The sequence below is a fragment of the Lagopus leucura genome, unplaced genomic scaffold, assembly GCF_019238085.1.
Source record: "Lagopus leucura isolate 7727_CA_CO unplaced genomic scaffold, USGS_WTPT01 Super-Scaffold_100159, whole genome shotgun sequence".
Taxonomy (NCBI): Eukaryota; Metazoa; Chordata; class Aves; order Galliformes; family Phasianidae; genus Lagopus; species Lagopus leucura.
The window spans coordinates 7,634,287-7,652,135 of record NW_024962335.1 but is presented as its reverse complement, the minus strand read 5'-3'; the positions used below and the strand labels follow the sequence as shown (position 1 = coordinate 7,652,135).

Below are 17,849 nucleotides of genomic sequence, written 5' to 3'. Positions count from 1 at the left end.
TAATTGTTATCCTGGATGTACAACCAACATCTCTCATCAAGCTCAGCTTTAGTCAGCACTGGGTCCTTGATCCACTGCTGCAGTGGGATCTCTTATCAGCAAGGCTACCTCTTCAGCCCCCACTGCTACCAGAGCTTTTGCCACCACAACAATAAAATGCAGGGTTTCATACTAAGGCAGGTCCAGTTTCAAGACAAGAAATGGCAAGTCAAGGTTGTAAAATATTTAATAGAGCAGATTCCCAGCAGACTCCTGCCCAGAACTGTAACCAGACTTCTAAAAAGTATATATATTTTTTAGATCTGAAAATTTGTCTTTATTTTTTACAAAATGGATTCCAGGAAGTTTAAAAGGCAATATCATAGAGGACTTAGGTGCAGAAATCAGGTGTAGTCATTCAAAGCATTCAAGTAGGAATATGGTAATATAAATATTTGAAAAGCATCTCTTTTTTCATAAATGTTCAAAACAAAATGTATAACTCATTCCAAACTAAAAATTGAGCTTTATAGCACGTATTTCCCTGAACAGAAAAAATAAGTAACTTTTGAAATATTTCTAAAGGCCTGAAAGCTTTTTCCTTGGTTAGTTACATTAGAAGACTTGCCTTTGATTAAATTACTTCCTTTCCAAATACGGAAAGTATTACATCAGTCCACTGTTAAAACAGACAATACGTTGCAAATTAATTCTGGTATAGTACGTTCCAACAAAGCCTGGTGTATAAAGGTGCTGAGGTGGCTTTCAGTTTAGTAGTCATCGCCTCGGCTGACAACCTCTTTGCACGTCGGACGCAGCAGTATGGTGTGCTCAAACTGTGCTGTGTACGAGCCTTTAATGTCGCACAGGGGAGGATAGGGATCCACGATGCCCAGGTCGCACAGGTTCTTCAGTGCCATCAGGTATTTGCTCTCCCCCAGGCGATCCAGCCATCTGCGGCAGAAGGCGAGAGTGCCAAAGTTTTCATTGATGACGTTCAGCAAGTGTTTCGCCCTCGGAAGCCTAAGGGAAGGAAGAACAACACACTGCAGACAAAGAGGCATCACCACCAAGCATTCACTAGGGAAATAAAAACAAGTAATTAAAAAGGTTCAGTTTTCAAAGTGTTTTAAGACCGCTAAGCCTTGCGATGCCCTTCTACACCCATCAGATCTTGTGCTCTCTAGAGAAAGTGCATCTTCCTGCTGCAGAAAGACAGCTTTCCAAACAAGCCTGAACGCTCCAAACACCTTCCAATTCCTTCCAATGGAGGAAGTTACGGTGTGAGCACATCATCATCTAACTACTAAAGCCAAATGAAACGCAATGACAGGAATTATTTTCCAGCCCTTGTTTTAAGCATGTTCACACTCTCTCTTTGCTCATACTACTGCATTGTTCCATGGAGACAGAACAGAAATCTCAAAAACCTACTGTGTTCCTAACCATAACAGCCTTGCGTTCACAAACTCTACAACCTTAGAAACGCAGAAATACTTCTCAGTGAAAACCAACAACAAATGTCCCACTTCATCTTAGTGCAATACACCAAAACTGGAACTTAAAAACCACTCAATATTGTCACAAACAAAACGAGTGACCCTGAATAACTGATATACTCTGGGAACAACTCTAAGACAAGGATTATGGCATACAACCATAACACACACACAGATTTATTATTATGAATTAGTCTATGCATTTTATATTGTTGGTGGCCCTGCTGTGGCAGGGGGGCTGGACATTCATGATCCTTGAGGTCCCTCCCAGCCTGGGCCATTTTGTGATTCTGTGCAATTCTGTGATATATACAGACTAAGAGAACAACGAGGTCTGTAATTCACTGTAATGATCAAAGTCACCAATGACCATGCATCTTCTCCATTTCCAGACACTTTGGAATAGTCCCATGTTATTTCAGATGTACAATCAGAGCACAGATGCTCGTTTCAGAGCACATTTCATAACACACCACCTTTGACAGCATTATTATTAATCAAAGAACCCGTATGGTACAAAATCTGAATCCAGACAGGGTAGTACAGTAAAAACAACAACCCAACCTTATTGGCACATGTCCCACATCGAAGTTCTTCATATAATGAGAACACTCCATATCATCGTGAACAACACCTTTTCCTGTGCTACCAAAGGTTTCTATAGCATACACTTCACCTTCCTAAGAAAGACAGGCAAGGGAAAAAAAGGTAACGCGTTACAATGTGAAAGTAAGAGACACCAAACCACTGTGATGTAATAACCTCAGTGTAACCTATGAATAGCAGTAATCAAATGGAAACATTCAATCATCAAATCAGAGAAAAAGTTCAATATGGAGATTCCATGCAGTGAATTCACTGACATCTCAATAATCAGCTGCTTTTATTATTACGATTTTAGTTTTTTTCAAGCATAAACATCAGCATGTTTCCAGTCAGTTTGTCAAAGTCACTGCAGTTGAATGTTTTCAAAGTGTACATCTAAAACAGCTAAGAAAAGACATCCTACTGTGAAATGTTTGCTGGGTGAAACTAATTCTCCTTTCTTATTTGCAAAGAAGTCCTCTAGGAAATGTACTGTTTTGACAGACCACAAAGATGCTGATCACAAACACTTCCTGCACTGAAGAACTTGCTGCCCAACTTCTGCAAGAATTTTCTGTTAACAGCTGCTCCTATAAAACCTTCACCTGCTCATCTGCACTGCACCAGATTAATTTCTTCAAGAAATGAAGGTGATCTCTATCTACAAATCACTGAAATCGTGGCCAAGAGCATCCTGAAATGTCATTTTAGAAACTGATTTCTGCAAGTACATTCACATAGAATTGGTTGTAGGTCTGCAAAAGGGGTTTACAAAGGATAGGGCATCAAACACTGACAACAGGAACTTTCAGCTCATCAGACTACCTGGAAAAAAAACCACAGCTCAGAATAAGAAGTCATATGAAAAACAGTAACACAGGCCTCAAACTAAGGACAAACTCCTAGAGGTGCCACTGAATATTCAGCTACCCTAATAAGAGGAAAAAAAGGCAAAAAACCAACCCACATACAACATGCCACCACCAAAATCCCCATCCTCTTTTTCAGCATAAAGCTTGTCAGGGGCTGTACTCCTCTGTCACAAAGAACTCACGAGGTTGCAGTTTGGTGCTATACTTAGCACAGTATAGTAAGAGCCTGGCTATGCTCCACATTCTTCATGGCAAAATGTACTGTCTTTAATGGTGCAAGGTTGTGTCCTAAGTAACCTCTAGAAGCTGAATATATGAAGAGAGCCTTCTCCCCAGTGCCTGGATGTTCAATCACAACAGTCTCAAAGCTCTCAACGCGTTAAGTAAGTTCTACACCTGTAATACACTGATGATGGATCGACAGTACATTGACAAAGTATAACAAGAAGGGTACAGCACAGACAAGAGCCTCTTCCACCTTGCCTTCCCAATACTCTATCCTCTCTGCACATCTTTAGAGACAAGAAGATGAAGTTATGGATTTTTTCCACTCACATCGTTAAGGCGACCAACAACTATAACTTCTGGATGATGATGAGTGAGACTTACCTCAAGAAACAACGCCGTTCAGCCCTTATCTTTTCCTATTCATTTCTTAAAAGTCTTGTTCCTTCTGACAGGCTTACTTGTGATTATTGCTTACCACCAGTCAGGCTTAGAACTAAACTGAAAGCTTCTTACTGTATTACTTAATTTAGTAATTAAGTCTTCTTATCTTGTTAGAATGCAAACTTACATCAAAATGGTGAATAAATCTGAGTTATGTATTTCAATAATATCTTTGTGATGGGTGCAGTTTGCTGCATCACATAGAGCTATTCCTCTTCCATTGACCCAAAATCCTATTCAAACACCTTCCATCTATCCTATCACATTAACTAAAAACATGCTCTATTATTTTGCACCTGCAAAGAACACCACTGGAAGCTTTTCAAGAAAGGTATCATGATAACTGGAAGAGGGTAGATTTAGATTAGATACAAGAAAGAAATTCTTTACTGTGAGGGTGGTGAGACACTGGAACAGGCTGTCCAGAAAGACTGTGGATGCCTCCGCCCTGAAAGCATTCAAGGCCAGGCTGGATGGGGCTCTGAGCAACCTGGTCTAGAGGGCTAGATGCTCTTAAGGGTCCCTTCCAATCCAAACCATTCTATGATTCTATCATATCTAACCGTAGGTGCAAAAAGTCTTCCACAGCTACAACATGACAGAAATACCTCCCAAGAATTAACTGAGCAAGGAAAACATGAAGGACCCACAAATCCTAACATCTTCAGTGGAGCCTCTGTGGTCCCTCAAGGTCACCCGAAATTCTCACTTCCTGTCCTCTTCCCCTGCTCTAAGGCACAACACCCCAGCACATCATTTAGCAATGAATATACACTGAGAAATAAATATGCAAAAGCATCATTAAGGCTGTACTTCTTCTCATTTTTTTTCTTAATAGACACCAAGATGAAGTCTCAAAAGTTATCAGTAAGTATGACGTTCTTCTCTAGGCATTATTTACTAGGATCATTAATACTACACATTAGGACTACACAGGACAGTTATTCCTTCTGAGACAGTTGAGAAATAAAGAAAAAAAGACTTCAGAACTCCACTTACCTCCATTCTCGTGGCTTCTCCTCCTTTCACAATGGGCACAGTTTTTCCAGCATGTATCCTGTACGGCCCGATTGAGTGTCCGTTCAAATTGCGAATTGGTTTCACTTTTGAAGGAAAACATTAACATTACAGGCAACCTCCTAACCAAGGGCAGTTTGTTCTATTAGTCTATACAGAAAGCACAGCAGAGATCCATCATGCTGCACAGGGACAAAATAGAATTATCCATTCACTTTGTACAGATTCCAACCAAGTGAAACAGTTGTGTATGCTATAAATACAACGTTATCAAAGACCAGCAATTCAACAACAAGAAAAGCCATTAATAGAGCCAAACAGCAGGTATCAAATTATCTGCAAATTTTGAAACAGCTTCTCGTCCTTCTTTTCATCTATTAAAAATGCACTACTTGGCAGGACAAGCAAAGAGCATTCCTACAGAGTGCAGCAAGTCAGACAAGAGTATATTTATTTCTGTTACTCATGCCCCACTTCTATTACAGAACTCTTTTCAATACAATACAAATATACCTATTTTGAGAATCCTCACTCTCACATAAAGAGAAGAACTTGCCTTGGTATGTTTTGCCATCAATTTCAACTTCGTAAGACTCCATAACTTCTTGTATGGCCTCCCCCACGTCACAGAGACGTACATCTATTCCAGCACACTGAAAATCAAGTGCAAATACAAATGGAAAATATTTGCAAAGCTTCCTGTAAAAGACTTGGTAGACGATTTGCAAAATGATCATTACCTTTATTCCCGTATTAGTGGCATCCTTTACAGCTTCTAATAGTCTGTCATATTTCGGATTGAACGTGACTGTAAAAGCACAGTCAATAATACGACCTGAAAGCAGCAGAAGTCAATTAGCTCTGAAGTTTCTGCGCTGAAACCTGTTTTCAAAATTGTAACTCATAAATCAAAACTAACCACTAATATGTGTCCCAAAATCTATTTTGCAAATATCATCGTAACGCAGCACTGTTGGATCCCCGGCATTGGGAGTGTAGTGGGCAGCACAATTATTCAGAGAGCACCCAGTAGGAAATGCAAGACCTGCATTTAAACCATTTTCCTTTATCAGCTTACGCGAGCAGTCTTCTAGTTTTTCACTGAAGGGCAAAGAGAAGAAAGAAGAACATAAGAGTTTTCATTAATATTTCTTATGACAGCTTCAAATAAATTAAACAAGAACAAAATCTTAGAAAAAAAAAAAGTTTCCACGTAAATCTTCAGGCACTTATATGCTAACTGGAAAGAGGCCCTAAACTAGAAAAATAAGCACAAGATAACCATCCCCAGTTGTCTGTGTTGTTTCTTCTACTCTTTAGTGGGCAAAATGGAGCACTTTGCTGTTGTTTTTAATCTAAACAGAAAAGATGCTTCTTTTACAAGTTATGTTTAACTCATACTTCCAGGGTAACAGAGGTTATACAAGTAAAGTTTGGGCAAATTAAATCGCTTTGCTCTTCTTCCTTAAAGTTATACCCTGGTAATTGTTAAAAATAGTGTAGTTCTCTCATTTACTTTAAAAAAAAAAAATCAATTTAAAGAAGGACATTATATATATATATTAAATTGAAGGAATAACTACAATAAAACACCACCTTTCAAGACCAGCACTTATCCCTGGGTTTTGTCAACTCTCATGTTTTTAGCCACTGGAAGACTACAGACGCATGTCCATCAGTGCATACCACCCCTGTAGTTGCAGTGAATGATGTAAACTGCAACTCACATCAGTGCAGCACATTCTGATTTCATTTAAGAACGCTATTCACTCAGAGCAGTCTGGAAAAACAGAAGAGCTTATTTTAATAGGTAAGTCCCCACAGCTCTAAGTATTCCACAAGAAAAATCATGTTTTGAGAAAATTATTGCTTATAATTCAAACAGTCAAACTATGTAACTCAACATGACAGATTTGTCTCAGCCTGAATAATGATTACTAAGGCAGCTGCTTGTCTTTCACTTTCCCTGACGGCATATTATTTCTTTTCTTTACCGTCACAGCTACCTTAGGGGCTCAGCACTGATAAGCTTTCTTTCTATCTTACTCTTGTCAGCACAGTCCTCAGTTATATCAGGCTGAAAGCACCTGATTTTGGTAGCTAAACTGCTCTGGAGCTGTGTAGTACTTGGGACTGTAGACAAACACTCCAGATAAACTGAAGAACAGAGAGAGGAGCAGTTGGAAGTGTAAAGAGAATCAGTCTGGGCAAATTATTTCTTTGAACTTGACCTTGACCACATTTATTTTAAGTAATTCATTCAGCTATTTCTTATCAGCTGAGAACATTCATCAGGGAAGACAAAATATAGACTGAATCTACCTGCTCTGGACTCCACGTACACCCATACAATTTTCATGTCTGTTAACCCTTCTTCTTCTGCAGAAGAGGAGGCTCAGGGGAGACCTCATTGCACTGTACAACTTCCTGAAGGGAGGCTGTGGTGCAAAAGGGTCTGGCCTCTTCTCCCAGGCAAATAGTAGGACCCGAGGAAACGGCCAGAAGTTATACCAGAGGAGGTTTAGGTTGGACATTAGGAGAAACTTTTTCTCTCAAAGGGTGGTCAGGCACTGGAATGGCTGCCCAGGGAGGTGGTGGAGTCGCCATCCCTGGTAGTGTTCAAGAGGCGTCTGGATGAGGAGCTACGAGAGATGGTTTAGTGCTTGTGGAACTGATAGGAATGGGAGGGTGGTTGGACTAGATGATCTTGCAGGTCGCTTCCAACCTTGTGATTCTGTGATTCTGTAACCCACTGAGACACGTCTCAGACTGCACCTTCACTTCTTGTCCACACAGCATTTTGCTTACAATTCCAGAATAGCTACTGCTATCAGTGCTTCTCTCAGCACCGCTGCCTACCTCAGATGGCAAGAGTGGCAAGACCAAAGACGATTAAAATCAAGCTCATGCTCAAATAAATATATCTGAAAGCTATTTGAAAATCAGTACAATCCCAGATCCTGTAAAGCTGTGTAGGCTAAGAATATGATATAGGAGAACATTCTAGGAAAGTAAGAAGGTACACTGGTTGCCTATTTCAAAACGTAAACCCCCACAACAATCGTAACACAGTCAGTTAAGTACACAAAATTGAGACCAAATCCCTCCCTGCAGTGGACAAAGAAGAAACATCAACAGCACAGGTCTTTGAGAAGATCTGTGTCCTCACCAGATTTCTATCATTGTCATCCCAGGTTTTATCCAGCTCATAACGTATTTCCTCACTTGTCTGTGTGCCTCTGCAGCCTCCCGAAAATCATTCCAGATCTCCTCACTAGCTTGGTCCAGTGCTTTCTTCTCTTCACTAGTTATTCTCCAAGCTGCAGTCCGCCTTCAAAACAAAACATAATGAAAAGTTACTATAAGTGTAACCACAGTAGCAATTACAACTTCTGTCTAAACTGCAACTGGTTGGTTGATCAGTCAGGCCTACAGTCCCACGCAACAGAAAAGATCCCCATTTATAAAACCTTCAGAATAATACTCCCTTTTACATTATTAAAAGCCTTACCTTCAAACCTTATAAAACTCCCAAAGTATTGTTGAAGGGTGCAAAACCATCCTCAAAGAGATGGAGGAGACCTATAAAATCAGCATCAATCAGCCCACAGCTCTACCTTGAGCTTGATACTTCCACCCAACCTCATCATACTTAGGTAACAACTCCTGATGCAGAGCAGAGCTGATGTGAGACACGCCAGGAAGTCACTTCTGTATTTGCTGGACAGCAAATTAACGTTTGCTCCAAGAGAACACTACTCTCCTGGAACTCGAGCTCTTTGATAGTTTGATAGATCAAATATAAGAATCATTCTAAAGACTAAATATAACATTAGTTTGAAGGGTTTCCTCTTTTTTGTTCTTCAAGAGACCATACAACTACAATTCCAAGAGAAAAAAGGTAATTTCAGCACTCTGTCATCCATCAGAACCCTGGTAAAAGACCACTCTTTTGACTACAAAACAAGAGATAACCTTCAAACGAATCTGAAGCAGTGTAAAGGGAGAAATTCCACGATTACTGTTCCCTTTCTCGTTTAACAGCAAGCACCACATACTGCTCTTAACTCACAGGATCTGCTTTAAAACTGAGAAATCTCACCAAAATAAGCAAGAGGCTGAAACACCAGCCTGCTTACTGCACTTGGAAACTGGACTACTGCCAGCACAGCTGTCATGGCACAACAAGATGGAAAAGGCAGGCTGCAGAAAAGTGCAGGGAGAGGGACTCGCAGGTCCTTGCACAGTGCTCCTGTCTGCAACGAGGATCACGCTCTGCTAGGAGTCTGGGCAGTGCTTCATCAGCAGCAATGGACTGCAGTGCCAACTCCAGCAAACTGGCAGGAAAACTTCTCACTCTACTTTGGTGCACAGTCACTTTGTGCAAGACAACTAGGGGATGAAACGGCCTTTACATTGCAAAATATATCATCAGACCCAAAGTGTTCTGCTGCCAGAGCTGCGTAGCTTTCATCTGGGAGCTCAAGAAAGGCAGCTACCAGAAGTCATGCTTGGGTCTAAGCCCTTAGGACATATGGTAAGGGGGAGGTGAAAACCTAGAAATAAACCAATACCAACCAACCAAAGGTCTCACACCAAACATTGCATCTTCTAATGGATACAGCTGTACGTAATCTTCTCCAAGGAGCTTCTCACTGTGCTGGCTGCCACATAACTCAGCATCAGACCACCTCCTGCTCCAAGCCATTTGTTCCCACCTTTTCACTCGGGTTCAGAGTTTCCAGTTCTCACTAGTGCAACTCTTTACAGGGTTGTGCTATAAATTAATGTTAGTGGTCAAAGACACGAATCCTGGAAACCAATTTCCTCAGATTATTTTAACCCAGATAATAGCACAGGGGCAGAAACAAGCAAGCAGGGACAAGAATTTCTTTTGCCAGCTTTATGAAAATCAGTGCATCATGAAACACTGCTTATAGCTTTTCTGCCCTTCATGAAATCATTTCAGCTTTTAAACAAAGCGCAAGCCCTTAAACAGGGCTCAATATCCAAGCTACAAAAATATCAAAGCTTAACCCACTGCCCATATAAAAATTGATTTTCTAATATTCTTCTTCCTGAAAATTCAATGATACCCATTTCTAGTCCAACTTCTTGTAGAATATATGCAATTCTAGGTTGATGAGTAATTTAGAAAGTAGCTGTTCTATGATTTTTTTGATCAAGAGTTAGGAGTAGAAGCACAAATCTTTTTGAAAGCAAAGACAAAACCTTTCCCATCTCAGCAAGAATAGCAGAAGCTGCAGAGAAATGCCTTACCAATATTATAAAACAAAACTATTATTCAGAATAGGAAATGTTCTGCCACTAATATAGCCATTCAGCCACTAATATAAACAATTGCTTATGCTAGGAAATGCTGAAAAAGGTCCATGAGATTTTAATATTTAAATTGCAGAAGCACAATAAGATTCATATATTTAAAACATCTAAATTAGAAAATTTGATGAGACCAAGCTGAGTGGTGAAGCTGACACAACAGAAGGGATGGATGCCATCCAGAGGGACCTGAACACCCTCAAGAAGTGGGCACACAAGAATCTAATGAGGTTTATAACAAGTATATAGAGACACTGACGTCTTAAGCATGAAATGGCTGTCCCTCAATCAGGACAACCACGTGAGGCCCCTATCATGAGCAGGCTAACGCTGTGCATGCTAAGAAGACAGCCATTTATAAGTAGGAACACACCTTGTGATCAAATTGCAGTCATTAAAGAGAAGGCTTCCTCAAAAACTGACTTTAATTGCAAAGAAGTGAAGCCATACTTCCTGTGAGTACCTGAACGCAGGGCGCTGCACTCCTCACTATACTGCATACGCTCCGTGAGAAATGGGCATTGGTTTTAAACTACCAATGCAAAGCACTGGAAAACATTACCATTGGAAAACATTTTTGAAAGTGCTGTTCATCTACTCCCCTCTCTTTGTTTAAACTTCTTTCTCCAGAGTTCTGATTCAGTTTCATGGAAAGTTTCTAGAGTTACACTTGGTAATTCAGACTTTTCATTCAGACTTCTGTGCAATTCAAGCTAATTCCTTCTCCCTACAAACAAGTTAAGAAATGACCTTCCACAATGCTTTACATAGGAAAAACTAGGAAACTCACTTAACTGCTATACTCTAGCTCCTAACAAAGCATAAGGAAATAAGGAAATGGTAGTAGCTTACGTAAGGATGTGTATCTCTGACATAGTAAGCTAGTGGAAGTTACTGCCTGTTTAATGACATTGCACATAATTCCTGTGTCACTAAGAATAATATCTACATATATGCAAACAATGAGAAGCAAAGTGCAGAAGATGCCAGTTGGACTTCTACCTTTGACTTCTACCTTTTCCTCTTTAGTGTGATCACAGATCCATTTGGGAACTACAATTATTATTATTTTTTAGTATCTCAAACATCCAGATTCAAACTCAGGACAAAATCATGCGTAATAAGTCGTCCCCTTTGCTCACTCCAATAATTTCAGGGAAAAAAAGTGATATTTCAGTATCTTTTATTCCCTCCTATTTCTGAAAATAAAATGTAAGAGGTACAGCACAAAGGTAACGAGTAAAAGGAATACACAACATTAATGACAAAATGCTAATTAGTGACCTAAGAATAGAAATCCACAAGAAATCATGGAGCTTGCAGCACGCAAGTGTACTGCTCTGTATCTGTTACCACCTTAAAATCTTTAAAACAGAAACTAAAGAGGCCAACAAGGACGCCTGCATACAGGGCTTCCTTCTTTATACTGCATAGCAAAGACAAGAGTGCTTTACACATGGAAATTTTCATGAAAACCACCGAATAGCTGTCAACATTCTTTATAGAGGCATTTTTTCCCCATCTAAGATTCAGCTTTATTTTCACTCTTTGTTTCTGAGCTACAAAACAGTAAGATTTGAAGCATTTTCACTATCCGTCTCAGTTCTGCTTAAACTCTCTACTACTCCAAACCTAAAGTTAGCAATTTGATTTGTGGAAAGACAGGCAGGAGTAATTAAAAAGAAAAAAAAAAAAACCCTCAGTAACAGCTCACAGCTAAGAAGAAAACTACTCAGCATTGCACTATTCAGATTACCTGGGAGGGTTTATACAAAGGAGCTCGTTTAATTGGGGAGGGGTTGGGGGAAGATGAACACGCAGGAAGAATCTTGTTAACCAGGGAATTGACTTTCACTTGGATCAAATCAGACACTGAAAGCATTATGTAGGGGAGGGGGAAAAAAAAAGCCTTCAAAACAAACAAACATCAACAAAAACCCCAGCTACATAACCATGTTCCCAGCCAGTTAATGACACTCTCTATACAGTTTCTCCTCCCTCAGGGTATGTTTTATTTCTTCAATAAGAAGCAGGAAAAGGGGAAATAAAGGAATGAAACAAAATCCATCTGTCATGCAAGAGATAAAGTTCTACATAACTATCTCTCATCTCACTAAATTTCAAACCTTCAGCCAGTCCTAATTCATACTAAGTTCTGCAAGCTGTCTACTTCTCATCCTGTTGGACCCTTGGTCTCAAGGATTCCCGCCTCAGGGCAAGTCTGTTCATAGAAGACTACACCATAACCAAAGGAACAGAGATAGAAGACCCTGAAGTTCCAGCCTAAAGACTTCTATTCAGCAAGTTGTTAGATGATTCAGTTTAAAGAAGAAAAAAAGCACATTACAACTCACTTTTGAATTTGTCCATCTAGTCGCACAGCAAAAGTTTACTGTTATCTGGATGTGCTGAATTGCGTAATATTCTACACTTGAAATACTTACCCATCTTGAGTTGGTGGATATTGACATTCTTCTCCCTTTGGGTATACGTTGCTGGGAAATAGATCACATATTGGAATGGAAGGTGGATCTGTCTGAACCTTAGCTGTTGGGTACAATTTTTAAAAGCATTATACATGGCAAACCAGAAGTTTTAAGTATCTTATTTCAAACTTGAAAGTTAAATTACACACACTACTTAAGATCTTCTTTTCAGAACTTGGGCTTCTACCCAGAGGACATCACATCACAGTGCCCTCATATTACTTAATTTGGCCAACACTTAAGGCAGCATTCAGGGATACTACAGAGAAGAAAACTTAGCCTACAGATCCAAAACTGTCAAAAAGAATACAGGCTTAGCAAAAAAAATATGCACAGCTTATCTTTCATTTTCTGTTTGATACCTACGTCCTTTCTTCTTTTTCTTCTTCTTTTTCTTTTTCCCTGCTGCTCCATCTCCTTCACCCTCTCCATCTACACAGAAACAAAGCATTCAGACGAATGTAAAACAAAGAACCAATTTTGAACAATGAGCAAAACCATCTGGACAATCTGGAAGCATTTCTTTCACAGTAAAATTTAATAGATTAAATAAAGACGGTTAGAAGCTGCAACCAAACCATTAGCATTTTCAGCCATTATACAAAACACAGATCTAAGAAAACTCTTCCAAAATTGATGACTTGAGCCTATCACCAGTCATGGAAAAAGTTCCTGGGAACTCCTACTTCCAATATCTCTTTTCTTCATCCACCTCAAAAGATGTGTGGAGTTGAGGAAAGACATGAGAAAACTGTGTTAGACACAGCTAACAAAAAGCTGGGAACAACACTGTTACAAACACATCTATGCTTCAGCTGAAGGAACCTGATGTAAAACGCTACCAAAAAAAGCCACTAACAAGGAAAGATAACAGCATACAAGTCAGAAGGAGGTCAGTCAGCAGATAAGAGTCACAAGAAGTACTGAGTGAAAGCACTGGCTATGGGATATGTACCTCTTGGAGGCTTTCACACAACACAGCGTGCCAACGCCAGGAATCAACCAAGCCACATCACATTCACACTTGGGTGCTAACAATAACCCTGTGGACTTCACATATGGCTGCATCTAACGCTCAGTATTTATCTACTAGCACAGTAGATAACTAAACCTTCACAAATAACCATTCTGAAATAAGCTCATGGGAAAAGTTCTATTCTTCTGCACATACATTTATCTTTATTGAACTGAAAATTAAAATTAGGAGAACTTCAGGAGTCAATCTAGCCCAAGCATTGCTATTTGAATACATTCATATCGAAACTCCTATTTGCTCACTTATTAAAATAAACACATCAAAACTGACCAGCTGCCCCAGTCACTAGATGTCAAGTGATGGTCAGTGCCATTCAAGTACCTGCATGGCAGTGATTGTTGTAACCTTGCAGCTGGGGCAAATTTCAGAGATGTGCCTACCTCCAGCTCATTTTAATCATTAAATATTTTCTTACTTAAATAAATAAATAAAAAACCAAACCTGAAAGCATAAATACTTTTTAACCACAATGCAGTCAAGGCGACCAGAACCTCCATCCCACTGCATTTCAAAGGCAGCTGGCAACACTTAATAGAGCATGTATTAATTCTTTATGATGTGGTACCATTGCCACAGTTCTTTTGACCTTGAGTCGCATTGTAGATGTGACTCCAGTTAATTCCAAGAGTGAGTTTTAGATTTATTTCCCCTTGCACCTGCAATCCTTAGGCCTAAACTGATTAAAAAAAAATAAAAATACAGCATTCCTTTCTTAAACGTTATCATCATTGCCATTTGCTTATTGTGGCTTTTTTGTACATCACTGCACAGGAATTTGTCATTTGTAAGCAAAACTAACCGGGCCTATGCCTTCATGTCCTTGAAGATTGCTGCAGACTAACTGTGCTGTCAGGAACATTACTACTGCATCTGACCAATACCTGTTTTTCTTCTGCTTGTTTTTCTTCTGCTAGACAGGAAAGCAACGGAAGAAATTAGAGAAACTGAAGCCCATCCTTATGCCATTGTGGTACAGATATTAATAACTTACTACCGTGCATAAATGTTATCTCTCAGTATGTATTAACACAGCCACAGGAATTTGAAAAGCACTTCCTAATTGCTCCCAGATTTCAAGAAGCAGAGACTTATTTCTGAGGCTACAAGGCTTATAAAGAATATAAAGATAAAAAGGGGAGAGGGAACATTACTGGTTTTAATCTAAAGGCAGCACCACACTTTAAGGGATACCTCTAAGATTACACATTACAATGGCAAATTGTGAGTACCAGTACAGGCACAACACAGAGCTGTCTCATAAGAGCATATTTTTTTTCATGAAAAAATATTGTTCTTTTTCAAAAATACACCAGGATTTAACATGAGGAAAACATGAAGATTACTGCTGCAGTGACAGCATCACTTTGCATTTTTTGTTTTTGAATACTTTCTAATACTGTACTGCTAACTAATGATAATGCAAAAAGCATAAAAGAACAGCACTGTTATTTGCAGATGAAATCTTATTTCTCCTGAGATGGAGCTCATTCTCATCTGGAGTTCTTTTAATGGTACAAAATGTTCATTAGCCTCCTCAGTACTGCCTACTTCGGTGGCAATAAAGGCTAAGCATATGTCGGATTATCTCTCAATTCCATAACCTAAAATATAGCATTAAAAGAAATAATCCATTAGAATATACTTCTAAGCCAAATTAGTAACAGAACTGAATGCTATAAACAGTTTAAAACTAAACTGAAGTCTGAACATTATTAAATTTCTGCACCTAATTTTTTCCTTTAAATGGCAAATCCCAAAAACAGTTTACTAAGAAGTTTCCTTAGTAGAACAATAAGGCACATTTTAAGATGCTGAATCAACTTTTAATGCTAACTCACAAGAAGGAAACTAAACAACTAACGTGAGAAATGCATTTTTAAAGGGTCTATTTTAATTTAACGCCATTCATTAAAATAAATGAAATACATGTATTTTTTTAACCTGATGTTACTACAAAAAAGAGGCATCCAACCTAGATTTTAGTACAGGACACTCCAAGGGTACTCAGAACAGCTGTGCAGCACTGGCAGCACACAAGGTGTTCACCTTGCTTACATATTCATCGCTCCCCGGGTCAGTACTAACAACAAATCAGCATTACACACAGCGCGTGCATTGGTAAAGACTCTAAGATATTAATTAATGAGCTCTCTCACATTCTTCGGGGTTTTTTTGTTCTAAACCAAGAATAAGACATATAAACTGGAACATAGCTTCATATTGCCCACATAATACAAAAGAGAATGACTTACAGCGCGCCTTAACATTTCCCTGCAGTAATAGGATCCTTGAAAACAAGCAGCTTTAACAAAGCTGTTATCCTAGGGTTTTTTTTATACATTTGTGGCTGCCTGACAGCTCAACTGTAGCAAAAGACATAAAAACCCACACATACAAGAAATATACAAATATAAACCATTGGGCTCTGTAGGTTTGTTAAGACAGAGTCCAGGAGTGGGTTCAAGTTCTTTACTATGAGAGTGGTGAGGTGCTGGAACAGGCTGCCCAGAGAGGCTGTGGATGCCCCGTCCCTGGAGGTGTCCAAGGCCAGATTGGATGGGACCCTGGGCAGCCTGGTCTAGTAAGAAATGGGGAGGTTGATGGCCCTGCTTGTGGCAGAGAGGTTGGTGATTCATGATCCTTAAGATCCCTTCCAACTGTGGCCATTCTGTGGTTCTGTGGTTGAGACTGAAGTGTCAAGTGAAAGAACTAAGTGACACTTGCCTTCATCATCGTCATCTTTGTCCTTCTCCTCCAGCACTTGTTTATCCAACTGCTTTGCTACATCATCGAGAGCACCTTCCACTTCTTTATCTGTTTCTTGTCCTGTTGGTCAAATTAAAGCACGACATACAATAAAAGTATAGCTCCACGTTAGTAGCTACATCCCCCAAATCTTCACTAAGATACCGCGCCACAGCCATCCTACAGGCACCAAAACAGAGACGCACGGGTTATTTTCAAGCAGATCCAACGCGTGAGATCGCAGGGCCGCGCAGATCCGCAGCCCGGCGCTTCCGAGCCCTTCTCGCTCCACGCCGAGCCCCACGCGGCTGGGCTGCTGCTGAGCGATAACGCGGCCGCGCAGACACCGCCCCGCCGCGCCGCCCTGCCCGGCGCCGTGCGCCCAGACCCGCCGCCGTGCGCCCAGACCCGCCGCAGCTCCCCGCGCACAGCCTCCACCATCACGCGGACGGCTCTCCCAGCAGCACGCTGACGCCTTTCCCCTCAGGGCACGCGAGGAGACGGGGCGCACCCGCACCCTCCTTTCCTCCCTCCGTCCGTCCCGGGATCCCAGCGGCCGCAGCTCCCTCCACCCGGTCCCTCCGGCCGCGAGCCCACGCCGCGTCCCCACGGCCCACGGCACCCGGCCCGCCGGCGGACGGCCCCTACCCGCGGGGCCCGCTTTGCCCTTCTTCTTCTTCTTGCGCTTCTTCTTGGCGCCATCCTCCGCGCCTGGCCCCGCCGCGCCGTCCCTGTCCTCTGGCTCCGGCGGAAGCTCGCCGTTCAGGTGCTTCTCCGCCTCGCCGTCTGCCTGTCCCACGCCCGCCATGTCGCCGCGGCCGCGCCGCCACCACGCACGGGGCGAGCAGAGCGGCGGGGCCGGGCTTCGGCTCTATGGCGAGCGCGGGGCACGCCGGGAAGGCTGGAGGACCGCGCCGGGAGCGGGGAGGAGCGCCGTACGAGCAGGCCTGCCTTCCCGCCTGCCTCCTCTCCCCGCCCCGCGCGGGGTTGGGGAGCGGAGGGCCGAGGTTGTGTGAGGGCTGAAGGGCGCTGTGTTAGAAGTAATGCAGTAATGCTGCTAAACGGCAGCATGTACAAAGAGCACAACGACGCTACGGGGTACAGAAAATAATCGGCTACAAAGCAGTCCGTTTCAACGCCGTCACCACCGTTAGCTGTGCATTTTCTCCAGTGGTGAATAAGAGCCTGCGTGCCACAATCCTAACAATCTGCACTGGCAGAGGTGACCCACTGTTGCTGTCATCACAGCAGAAATGCACCATCCAACACCTCGCTATGCTCACATCCACTCATCGGTCTCCATCAATGTTCCGCAAGCATCCAAGATGTCACAGAGTCACAGAATGGCCAGGGTTGGAAGGGACCTTAAGGATCATGAATCACCAACCCCCCTGCCACATGCAGGACCACCAACCTCCCCGTTTAATACTAGACCAGGCTGCCCAGGGTCCCATCCAACCTGGCCTTGAACACCTCCAGGGACGGGGCATCCACCTCTCTGGGCAGCCTGTTCCAGCACCTCACCACTCTCGTAGTAAAGAACTTACCTGTCAATGGGTGCCATTTTTTTTCTGCATGGAGGAATTCAGTGACATACCTTTGCTTCATCCACACTTCCATG

The 17,849-nt window shown here is 41.6% G+C and overlaps 1 protein-coding gene across 1 annotated transcript; it reads right to left on the bottom strand.

Moving 5' to 3' along the window:
• Positions 1-208: 208 nt before the first annotated feature.
• On the bottom strand, positions 209-17,067 carry METAP2 (methionyl aminopeptidase 2). Its single transcript, XM_042889710.1, has 11 exons — positions 16,877-17,067; positions 16,208-16,309; positions 12,814-12,879; positions 12,406-12,508; positions 7,791-7,952; positions 5,541-5,722; positions 5,362-5,456; positions 5,178-5,274; positions 4,604-4,707; positions 2,043-2,158; positions 209-1,002 (listed from the first exon to the last, which is right to left on the bottom strand). The coding sequence occupies exons 1-11, from the start codon at positions 17,034-17,036 to the stop codon at positions 750-752; spliced, it is 1,440 nt and encodes a 479-aa protein (XP_042745644.1). The 5' UTR covers positions 17,037-17,067; the 3' UTR covers positions 209-749.
• Between the last annotated feature and the right edge of the window lie 782 nt (positions 17,068-17,849).

Excerpts from the sequence above, each read along its gene's own strand:
- METAP2 (XM_042889710.1), bottom strand. The coding sequence starts at position 17,036 with ATGGCGGGCGTGGGACAGGCAGACGGCGAGGCGGAGAAGCACCTGAAC. Across the intron at positions 5,457-5,540 it reads TTTTGGGACACATATTAGTG|GTCGTATTATTGACTGTGCT; the intron begins GTTAGTTTTGAT and ends TGCTGCTTTCAG. Across the intron at positions 1,003-2,042 it reads GTGGGACATGTGCCAATAAG|GCTTCCGAGGGCGAAACACT; the intron begins GTTGGGTTGTTG and ends TCCTTCCCTTAG.